The 12,500-nt window shown below is 42.0% G+C and overlaps 1 protein-coding gene across 1 annotated transcript; it reads right to left on the bottom strand.

Moving 5' to 3' along the window:
* Nucleotides 1–1,565: 1,565 nt before the first annotated feature.
* LOC138977413 (uncharacterized PPE family protein PPE12-like) lies at nt 1,566–7,172 on the bottom strand. The gene is made up of 3 exons (XM_070350299.1): nt 6,803–7,172; nt 4,060–4,198; nt 1,566–3,265 (listed from the first exon to the last, which is right to left on the bottom strand). Exons 1-3 carry the CDS (start codon nt 7,066–7,068, stop codon nt 2,600–2,602), a joined length of 1,071 nt encoding a protein of 356 aa, XP_070206400.1. The 5' UTR covers nt 7,069–7,172; the 3' UTR covers nt 1,566–2,599.
* Nucleotides 7,173–12,500: the final 5,328 nt, after the last annotated feature.

The raw sequence follows: 12,500 nt of genomic DNA, 5'->3' as shown, positions 1-12,500 counted from the left end.
GTCTATTTGGGACATGACGTAGTTATATGCTAGGAACAGTACTATAATATTGTGTATGCATTTTATTCCAACCTCAGTTCCGCAATCACCAAGCTTATTGATGGCCGCAGGAGCGGTCATCTATTGCAATGGGTTCGGAGATCTGACATGTCTCGTTTTGTTACCGTTCTCACGAGATCAGTTACAGTTTTCTCTCTCTCTCTCTCTCTCTCTCTCTCTCTCTCTCTCTCTCTCTCTCTCTCTCTCTCTCTCTCTGTATCAGTGTGTGTATGTCTTTGTCTGTGTCTCCCTCTGAGTCTCTCCGCTTCTGTCCGTTCTATGTCTGTCTCTGTTTATGTGTGTGTGTGTGTGTGTGTGTGTGTGTGTGTGTGTGTGTGTGTGTGTGTGTGTGTCTCTCTCTCGCTCTCTCGCTCTCGCTCTCTCTCTCTCCCATCCGACTCCTGGCACACAGGTCAAAGCAGAGGTTAACTTGAGTGCACGTGTACCTAGCAGGAGGGGGTGATTCGGGTCAGAAGCCGGGTAAAGCACTTTGGTCTTCAGTCTTTGGATTATAGCTTTCAGTGGAGAAGATGCCAACATGAAATTGCACTATGCTCTACTATTTATTGATGGCCGCCCTCTTTCTTCAATTAGCTGAGGGCGGTGAACATGTGTCGTTGTTTACTGTTCTCATGAAACATAAGTAATCAATTTATCCACTTGATTATATTCACACAACAGGGACCTATCACTCTTCTTTGCATTTTTTTTATGCCTACGGATTTTCAAATACTCTGCAACACATGTAACCCAAATTCAGCATGTGCCCGTACAATACCGTGCCGCTTCTTTTATGAAAACATTGCTTCGGCCATGTTGATTTTAATCAACCAATTTTCTTGTGGCAGTTGCCACCCAGCACTTTGTAAGCCTACTGTCATTCCGTCTGCCACATCGAGACCACTCCCGGATTATCTTGGTGACGTGGACCAACACAGAATCTCGCAGGACGTCACGCTACAAAGTTGACAGGGAAGTTGATTACGAAATCAGATAACACGGCGCGGGCTTCCGCTCTCTTCCTGGTCAACTCGGGAACGTTCAAACACCATCATCACCGCCATCGGAAACTGAGCAAAATCTTGAGGGAGCTACTACATAGCAGTCGTAGCCCAAGTCACACTCATTCAACTTCGCGTACACTGTAGCACTGTGTTTTAGCTACCCAGCCGTGAACAGAGTAGTACTGTGGAAAAGATTGCATACACTTTTGAATTGTGAGTCAAAAACGTTGTTTCAAACGCAATGGATTCTTACTTTGAAGACTCAAATCTAATTTAGTTGTTAAAGGTGGATGTGACTTAGTCAAAAACATTTATCAACAACAACGACAATTAACAACAACAAGACAAAAAAACCGTGTCCGGATATTTCCGGGAAGACTTCACTTGTAAATCTTGAGAAAGATCTGTCATTTTTATGTCCACGAATTCCCCCTCCCCCACACACACACACGCGCGCGCGCACACACACACTCACACTCACACACAAGCCAGTTAATAAAATGGTGTTCTTTATTTTGGGCATGGTGGAATTTGATCCCTGGAATAATTGCGCAAGTTCTGATCTCATTTCTATGTTAAAATTGTACAGAAAGCAAACAAATATTTGCTAACTGTACACGGAAGAGTATGCAAACATGATAATTCGCTCAAAAGAACTGAGAAAGCATATATGTCTGCAAGAAGAACAAGATACATAGAAATACCGTACAAGCAAAGAAATCACCTTCTGAATAATCATATAGGCTAATAAATGCATGAATTGTGTATTACGGTAGTTTGATCCAACAGTTTCACCACAGTCTGGTAAACTTTTAAATAACGAAATATATCTAGATTCCTTATATAGGCATTCTTTATCTTATTTAATAGCATTAGACATCCGCATTAAGCTTTCAAGTTTGGTCTGTTTCGGGGTTTCTTTATCAACACCATGTTATACTTGCTTGTGGTATGCACACGACATTGCACACACACACAAATCCAGATTTAAAGCAAAACCTGCGCTGAAAACGTCTTGGCTGAGGCAGAAAAGATGATAGGACCGGATACATGACAAAGCGTAACAAACACGACAAGCATTATAAAGTACTCCCCCCATTGAAAGAGACAGACACAATTTAGGACATGAGAAACAATTAAGCCCCAACCATTCTATAGCCAAAAGCCATTCTGTATAAATAGTCTTCTATCAAATATATAAACGAGTAATTGAATAACCTGAAACATGGTACAGCCAAAAACTATCCTGAAATACTAATTCAACGGAGACATACAATACAAAATCTGAAAAACTGTAAAGCTAAATGCCGTTCTATAATACTCCATTGAAGGAGACTTTACAATAAAGAACCTGAAAAAGGGTAAAGCCAAAACACCCTTCTAAAATACTCCCTTTAACTGAGATAGATAATATTAAAGGACCCGATAAAAGGTTAAGCCAAAAAAATCACCTTCTAAAATACTCCCTTTTACTGAGATAGATGATGTTAAAGGACTCGATAAAAGGCTAAGCCAAAAACCAATTGAGAACAGCCCATTAGTGGAGACCGATTGACTTAGAACAATCCTGCGGAGTTATCAGCAGAAGCGCCGTTATTGTTAGAGGTGCCAGCACTGGAGGCAGCCAGGGGGTTGCGGCCAGCATTGGGGTCAGTCAGGGACAGCACGCTGCCGGAGTTGATCGCATTGAAGGGGATTGTAGGTCCTCCGAGACCGAAGCCAGCGTTCGCAATGCCGCCATTGAAACCGCCGTTGCCAATGCCGCCATTAAAACCGCCGTTGCCAAGGCCGCCATTAAAACCGCCGTTGCCAAAGCCCCCGGCACCGAAACCGCCTTGGAGTCCTCCTTGCTGCTGTCCCCCGGGAGTGACGTACATTTCGCTAGCGGGGACCTGGTCGTTGGCGATGGTGCAGCACTGCAGGACGATGCCGTAGCACTCTCCGCCGCTGCCCACCTGCGGGCACACGGCGATGCCGCCTCCAACGAGCTGGCTTCTGGACACGCCCTGCAGCCTGTCGGAGTAGATGGTCAATCCTCCCTGGGTCACCATCAGGGGGTTCTGCAGCTGGCCGGCGCGGCGGGTCTGGCCAAAGTTGTTGTTGCCGAAGTTGAGGAAGGGGTTCATGGGGTTGTTGCCAAAGGGGTTGAGGCTGGTGATGGCGGGGCCCAGAGCGACGGCGTTGCAGCCGTCGTTGACGCGTCCGTATTGCGTCACCAACACCTGGGTGAAAGAGAGAGTTGAGGGGAGTGAAATTGGTGCATGTGTTGTTGTGTTTGCTGTTGTTGTTGAATTGTGTTTAACGTCCTCACAGGTCGTGCTGCCTATTAGGGACAATATATTTGATATGATAAGCAAGGTGAAGGAGAAAAAAAAGGAGGAAGCGGGGGCAAGGGGGAGGGAGGGGGGCGAAGAGAAAGGGCAAATGAGAGCATATGACAGCAGCCATTTTCTGTATTTTCTCACTGGATCCTCGGGTCAAGGGTTCGAATCCAGGCCGCGATAAACACTGGCCAACTTTTTGTGCAGAATCAAAGACAGTGTCCGTGTTTAAAGCCCTCGTCACCACGGTGACACGTACAAGACCTTGGTCAGTCTATAAGCAGTGCAGATGGCTGATTACATTTAAAGACGCAGACACCTGGGTAGTGCGGCTAGGTCGCTGCGAGCTTTGCACTAAAAGGAAGCAAATTTCCGCTCAAATGGATAATAAAGTATATCAATTTATGTTGTGAATATCTCGGCCTCAAACTAGAACATCGCAATTAAAAACCAGTCATCCCCGAGACTACATGTACTAAGACTTGGCTAGCCCAAACCCGAAGTCCGACACAAACACACCCACCCACACACACACACACACACACACACACACACACACACACACACATACATACGCACACAAACACACACGCACACACATACACACATACACTCACACACACACACACACACACACACACACACACACACACACACACACACACACACACACACACACACACAAGCACACGCACCTGGAAGCTGCCAGAGATTTGTGTGACACTGCTGGGTTTATAATAGCCGTTGATCAACCATTCTTTAGGTGCTTCGTTGCCCTGTTGGCCGAACATCGCTTGGCCTTGGCCCAGCGGAAGGTGCTCGGTGATTGTAAATCTGAAGGGAAAAGAAGAAAAGGTTCGAATCTGGATTGCTGAATGTAGGTGGACAATATAAAGGAATAAGATCGTCGAAACCTTGAATACTTAAAACATATATCTATAAATGAATAAATAAAATGATGAAGGAAAGAAAGAGGGGAAGGAAGGAAGGAAGAAAAGAAGGGAGGAAGGGAGGAAGGAAGGAAGGGAGGAATGAAGGAAGGAATGAAGGAAGGAAGGCAGGAAGGAAGGAGGGAAGAATTAAGGGAAGGAAGGAGGGAGGAATTTTAAGGGAAGGAAGAAAGAAATGAAGGAAGGAAGAAAGGAAGGAAGGAAGGAAGGGAGGAAGGAAGGAAGGAAAGAAGGAAGGGAGGAAGGAAGGAAGGAAGGAAGGAAGAAAGGAAGGAAGGAAGGAAGGAAAGAAGGAAGGAAGGAAGGAAGGGAGGAAGGAAGGAAGGAAGGAAGGAAGGAAGGAAGGAAGGAAGGAAGGAAGGCTGATACATTCAAACAATTGGTAGGGAGAAACACACGCAGACATTCAGAGACAAGGACAGGGAGAAAAACGGACGGACAGACCGACAGAACAGGAAGGTATTCATACTGGAATACAGAGACAGATACACAGACTCAAAGACGCACGCTAAAAGGCACACTCTTTGTTGTGAAACATTTCGGCCGAACATCTCAGCTTTTGTCAGGAATGTACACGAGTTAAGACTATCCTTCCACTTGGAAACATACCAAAAAACAACACCTTGACTGTCTTCTGTGGTGAGTTGGAATTGTTTTTATAAAGCAATTTTTCTAAGAGCCAGTAGTGGCTTTAACAAAAATGAATTCATACACAAATTCCCACCGGACTGTTTCTGTTACTATTTTTTTCTATGTCACCATTATCTCTTGTAAAATCCTGGCCAGATAGTGAGCCGAGCTGTTTTCATGAGGAGGAGTGTGGCTTTAACAGACTCGAAGGAGTGTGCCTTTAACATACTCTCATACATGCACACACTCACACACTGTGACAATCTCTTTTGGATTATTGGCCGACAAAACCCGGCTCAGACTGAAAGTGAAGGGGGGAAGGACAGAGTGATGTGAATCGCTATGGATGTTTAAAAAGGACACTAAAAAAAAAGACTGAAATAACGATTAAAAAACAAAACAAATACCTGGACGACATTATACCCTGTAATAAATTGAGTTATGGCAAAATGGCATCATGCGCCATCTATAAATAAGGAGAAAATGTTCATGTGTTTTGGTTCTTTTTCAATGTCGGTCTTTTTAGAATGAAGTTTTATTTAAAAAAAACGAAGTCTCTTTTGTGCTGCAATCGAACAACACTTGACATGACACAGTTCATTGGAAAATGCTCGATACGATTCCTAAACAATTAAATTCATTCCTATCCCTCCTGCGTGAGAAGTCTCGGTTTGCCTTGTTATAGATTCGCATTCTGTTTTTAAAGAAGTGAGTTCCAAACTCTTACAGTCCTGCAACATTTACAAGTTTTGGCTGTTTGGCAATTGAGGACCAGGAAATAAGGTCATGGCTAAGAAAGAAGAATTCAAAAGGAAGAAAAAAAGAAAGAAAGAAGGGAAAAATATTAGTGTTAAAAGAGAGGAGAAAAAGAAAAGAAAAGAAACAAACAAACTAAAGAAAGAAAGAAACAGAGAAGCGAAATAGACCAACGACTAAGAAACAAACGAACGATGGAGAACATAAATATATACACATGTATATATATACATAAAGGATTTGTCAAGGAAGAAAGAAAAACAGAAAGAAAGAAAACCAGCAAGGAAGCAAGCACCTTCCGCATCCGACTCTATAACATACAAGAGAAAATAAATACAGAGAAAGCAAGAAAAGAATGAATGAATGAACCAACAAAAGCAAAAAAAGAAAGAGAAAAAAGAGAAAGAATGGAAGAAAAACTTACAACAACAACAAAAACAACAACAACAACAACAACAACAACAACAACAACAACAACAACAACAACAACAACAACAGTCCCAAACCAAATACAAGCTAATACACGAAGAACATGAAATTAAGAAAATCAAACCCGTACAAAACAAAGAACACAGAGAGTAGTCCGCTAACAGCACAATTAAAAGTAAGAAAACAAGAAGGAAAGTTTAGTTTACGGAACGTTTAATTATAGACAAAACAAAACATTCATTAGAACACTAATCTATCGCTCTTTGAATTGAACGACGAGATACACGAAAGACAAAACGAATATTCAGCTTCGTTTTGATTGGTTGTTGCGTTTGTGTTGTGACAAGAACGCATCTCTTGTGAATCTTGTCCGTTTTAGATGGAAGTTTTAGTAAATGATTTTGCTTCTTCAATGAATAGACGTTCCAATCTTATTCTTTTTTTCTCTCTTGAAATTAGGACGATAGTTGTCTGCCTATAGAAGTTGCAGTAAAAGTCTCCGTTTCGTCCATAAAAAGCCGTTTCATAAACCATCTTTTAGTTTTGTTTTAATTTTGTATTTTTTTAGCTTTTCATTAAAAAGAATTACTCTGCAATTTGAAGCGATAGCAATCAGTCTCGTTTGATTTCTTCTCTCACTTGAAACACATGAAAAACATGTGCAAAAGCTCACCTGATAAATGAAGATGGATCATTACGGTCATTGTTGATACAGGTCAGAACGTTCTGTTGCTGCTGCTGCATCTGCTGCTGAAGCTGGTTCCCGAAATTCCCCAGATTGCCAAACTGACCACCAAAAGGATTGAGAGGAGAAAATCCTGTTCCTCCTAATCCTCCTCCGAATCCTCCCATCCCTAATTGCGGGAAGCCAAATCCTTGAGAATGGACTTGATCCAAAGCCAGGCAAACAACCACAGCAGAAAAAATGGCTTGAATCATGATTAGTTCTTGTTCTTGTTGTTCTTAAGCGTACGTAGCGGCAAAGAGGTTCGTTTGCCTGTTGGACTGCTACAGGTGTTAACAGGTATAGGAAGCTGTGAAGAAGTGAGCTGATTGCAACGTGGCAACTGATCCACTACAATTTTATACCTCTCTTCTAATTAGTACCATTCACTTCATGACTTTTGTGACGTCAGACGCGAGGTTGACCTTTACCAGGCCAGAGGGTAAGGACACGCGCGTAGGCTGTGTCCAAGTCTCCTTGCCAGGAAGACGTATGAGCTCAACGGGTTAAGAAGACTTACCGCCTTTTCGCCGTCAGCTATCCAAGGGAATCGTAAGAACTCAGCCAGTCCCAGCTAATCAAAAATACTTTGATTAGGTCAGTTTTTGAGTACGAGATTTAACAGAAATTAGGAGCAGACACATCATTCTTTATAAATATGTTGCATTGCAGGTCTGTCTGACGCATCTCATATACATTCGTTTGGTTAAAGTGCTAGTCAAACTTTTTGCTAGTGCGTTTGCCTATCCTTTTTTGCCCCACACATCCACCTTAAAAGGGGGGCGGGGACGTAGCTCAGTTGGTAGTGCGCTGGCTGTGTAGCCAGTTGGTCGCTATCAGCATGGGTTCGATCCCCACGTTCGGCGAGAGATTTATTTCTCGGAGTCAACTTTGTGCAGACTCTCTTCGGTGTCCGAACACCCCCGTGTGCACACATGCGCACGAAAAAGATCCCACGTTCACAGCGAAAGTCTCAGGGCTTGGAAAACACGAAGACACGCAGGCATCATCTCTCGTCTCTGATTATCATGATCGTATTTCGATACTTTGACGAGACAAACCCAATGCTGGTGTGTCGAAGAAGACAGCCACAGCGGGCTTGTTCGAATCAAAGTATCACACCATATCCTCAGCGTATTACCAATACATTGTCCCAATATAGACCAGTTGGTCTAAGAGGACGTTAAACCCTAATAGTCAGTCAGTAACCTTAAAAGGAACTGCATCGTGGGGGGAATATAACATGTTACATATTTTCAGCTGAAGAACCACCTGCTTTCTCTGAGTTCTAAAATGACCTCGGTCACTTCTGCAAGACCCGAACACACGTATTTCACCGATGATGATTCATTCAAAGGACAGGAGTACCCGTACTGACCAGAACTGCCTAAGGCAAAGACATGTTTTAATACTTGATGATCTGTAATTGGTTGGCTGAATAGCTTTAAATGCAAAGACCAGTCACAACCAGACGCCGTTGCTTTTTTTATTAAGCGTCATCTGCATCCATTCATTTACACTAACAGTTTAGGCTATGTGAAAGAGTGACATAAAAAATCTTAACATAAAGACTGCTAATGTTCCAAAACCCAAGAAAAAACAATCCACCCACAATAATAGTTAAGTTTATGAAAAGTTTAATTTTCGACAAAACGAGACAATATAAAAAATAAAACGTTCGAAAAACACAGCTGCACTGATACAGCTTTACAGTTTACACAGACATCCTACGTATGACGACATAAATAGTCAAACTTCAGCTAAAATAGTTAGTGAGCCATTCACGTTAAAAACTGATGACAATCTGTCTTTACACAAATCTGTACTCCCTCCCCCTCCCCGTGTAAAACTTCCTAACTCGATACAAAAAGAGATGAGAATACAGATGTGTAAACCTTCTGTGATTCAATAGATATATATATGCATACTTCTTCTCTTTTTCTAGTACCAGCAAGTTATGTCACATCTAATTAAGTGTTTTTTCGTGGAGAGAGAAATAAAACAATCCAAACAAATCCCAGATGTTGTACTCACTTGCGTCGGCGTTTTATAGCTCTCTGTCCCTACATCGATATATACTATGTATCGCCGTCATGCTGTTCTGTTATGATATTTGTGATAAAACAAGACACTGTCGGTTTAAACTCATCAATCAACGGGCGCAGTGGTCTAGTGGAGAAGACGCTTGCCTCCCACGCGGAAGGTCGCAGCTTTGTATCCCGGCCGCGCATGGGTTAAGGTTGGTATCTTTTCAGATCTCCCAGGTCAACTTATGTCCAGACCTGCTTGTGTCTTATCCCCCTTCGTGTGTACATGCAAGCACACGAACAAGTGGGCACGAAAAAGATTCTGTAATCCATGTCAGAGTTCGGTGGGTGACAGTGCCGCCTCAACAATCACAAAAATCCGGATATGACGTCATCAAAAACATAAACAAAATGAGAAAAACAGCTGGGGATATCATACCCAGGAACTCTCATGTCAAGTTCCATGAAGATCGGTCCAGTAGTTTTGTCTGAATCGCTCAACACACACAGACACACAGACACACAGACACAGACACACACACACACACACACACACACACACACACACACACACACACACACATACATGTATATATTTGTGAAGGAATACTTACTTCTCTCTCTTTCTCTGCTGACTTTCAATTGTTTCTTTCACAATTTCTGATGTTTTATATAGAGCTTAAACAATGACCACGAGTTGATTACTGGAAAATAAACCACGAGTGGGTATTTGCAGCCGCTTGGTAATTCACGAGTGTGCGGAGCACACGAGTGAATTACCAAGCGGCTGCAAATACCCACGAGTGGTTTATTTTCCAGTAATCAACGAGTTGTCGTCATTGTTTAAGCTATTTATACAACGAACAACACGGGTCGAACATGCAGTCATGCAGACGACATTTTGTACGCAATTTCATTTCAGCCTAATCACTCAGAGTGTCAAATGCGCGACATTCAAATAGTCCCTATTCTTTTACTTTATTCTTAGTCTCCGACTCGTCGGCATTATACTTGTCTGGTCTAAATATCGGACCCCATTGCTACGATTAAAACACAATAGCGTTTATATAGCTATTCTGACATTACATTCTGTGTTAAAATCATGTTTTTGTCAGCAACAAGGACCAGAATGGTCCATGTCGTTGATAGCAGACGACGGTTCCCTTTCCGCATGAAGCCACGGAAATAACCGAACATTGAAAAACCCACGGACATGTATTACGGAGAAAACTCGGGATAACCGGATGTTTAGCATTACGTCAACATGCTAGGAATCATATGACGTCATGACGTATTGTGCTTGCCTACGTAGATTGTATATGTTCGAAAGTCTGACTTCTGTTGTGAATTCGCGTGGTGAAGGCTGTGGTAAATCTGTAGATGATAAGAGACCAAGGATTGTCTCAGAAGAAACGACTAAATGTTTCAGACCGGTAACTTCATTTCAACATTGCATTATATAATGGACGTTCTATGTGACAGGAGAGTTTGCTGATTTTGTGTTAAACATTGGAGAGATCGTCTGCTAGAATCAGAGATAGGTCGCTTCAGATTGCAGCTTCTGGAAATTTGCAAGGTTTGTTGCCTGTTAAAGAACTGGATTTTACACGTACAGTAAGCAACAACAAAAACACACACAAAGCAAATGGCATCGTCTGTCGACTATAGTCACAGAAACAAACCTGGCGAGGTATGCGTGTACTTCATACACGTCAGCCATTGTTTACAGTTTTGAGTCAACGTTGTACGTATTCTTCCGCAACAGGGTCCAATCGTCTGGGTTTCAAATGTTCTAAAAATAAATTCTAGTGTTGATTATTTTTTAGCCCTCTTTATTCTTACTTCGAATAATCCACGTGTGATTTTTGGTGTAATCAAAGTAGTTCGTTCTAATTTCTCACTTGTCTAAAAATAATCAACTAGATTTAATCCACCCCTCGGTTGCATTGCAGGAGTTGTATAAATAGAGCTTAAACAATGACCACGAGTTGATTACTGGAAAATAAACCACGAGTGGGTATTTGCAGCCGCTTGGTAATTCACGAGTGTGCGGAGCACACGAGTGAATTACCAAGCGGCTGCAAATACCCAGAGTGGGTATTTGCAGCCGCTTGGTAATTCACGAGTGTGCGGAGCACACGAGTGAATTACCAAGCGGCTGCAAATACCCACGAGTGGTTTATTTTCCAGTAATCAACGAGTTGTCATTGTTTAAGCTATTTATACAACGAACAACACGGGTCGAACATGCAGTCATGCAGACGACATTTTGTAGGCAATTTCATTTCAGCCTAATCACTCAGAGTGTCAAATGCGCGTCATTCAAATAGTCCCTATTCTTTTACTTTATTCTTAGTCTCCAACTCGTCGGCATTATACTTGTCTCGTCTAAATATCGGACCCCATTGCTACGATTAAAACACAATAGCGTTTATATAGCTATTCTGACATTACATTCTGTGTTAAAATCATGTTTTTGTCAGCAGCAAGGACCAGAATGGTCCATGTCGTTGATTGCAGACGACGGTTCCATTTCCGCATGAAGCCACGGAAATAACCGAACATTGAAAAAACCCACGGACATGTATTACGGAGAAAACTCGGGATAACCGGATGTTTAGCATTACGTCAATATGCTAGGAATCATATGACGTCATGACGTATCATGCTTGCCTCCGTAGATTGTATACATGTTCGAAAGTCTGACTGTTGTGAATTCGCGTGATGAAGACTGCGGTAAATCTGTAGATGATAAGAGAACAAGGATTGTCTCAGAAGAAACGACTAAATGTTTCAGACCGGTAACTTCATTTCAACATTGCACTATATAATGGACGTTCTATGTGACAGGAGAGTTTGCTGATTTTGTGTTAAATATTGGAGAGATCGTCTGCTAGAATCAGAGATAGGTCGCTTCAGATTGCAGCTTCTGGAAATTTGCAAGGTTTGTTGCCTGTTGTTGTTAAAGAACTGGATTTTACACATAATGTATGTCATGTACAGTAAGCAACAACAAAAACACACACAAAGCAAATGGCATCGTCTGTCGACTAGTCATACACGTCAGCCATTGTTGTTACAGTTTTGAGTCAACATTGTACGTATTCTTCCGCAACAGGGTCCAATCGTCTGGGTTTGAAATGTTCTAAAAATAAATTCTAGTGTTGATTATTTTTTAGCCCTCTTTATTCTTACTTCGAATAATCCACGTGTGATTTTTGGGTTTAATCAAAGTAGTTCGTTCTAATTTCTCACTTGTCTAAAAATAATCAACTAGATTTAATCCACCCCTCGGTTGCATTGCAGGAGTTGTATAAATATATATATATGTATCGATTGGACATTGGATTTCCCTTCTTTGAGTCATGTGACGTCAGAGGCCGACAAAACTTTATAATTTGGCTTTTCAGGTTGACCGAAACTTCAAAGGAACTAAAAAAAAAAACGTCATGTGTTTGATTGCATGTGTGTGTGCTGTTCAATGTCAAAACAACAACAAAGTGAGTACATGACGTGTGTTTTGTAGTTCCTTTGAAGTTTCGGTCAACCTGAAACGCCCAAATATGAAGCTTATGTGTTTGATTGCATACATGTATGTGGATTGCATGCATGTGTGTGTG

This window comes from Littorina saxatilis, linkage group LG9 (genome assembly GCF_037325665.1).
Source record: "Littorina saxatilis isolate snail1 linkage group LG9, US_GU_Lsax_2.0, whole genome shotgun sequence".
NCBI lineage: Eukaryota > Metazoa > Mollusca > Gastropoda > Littorinimorpha > Littorinidae > Littorina > Littorina saxatilis.
The sequence above is the reverse complement of the archived record's forward strand: the minus strand, read 5'-3'. Positions and strand labels throughout refer to the sequence as shown.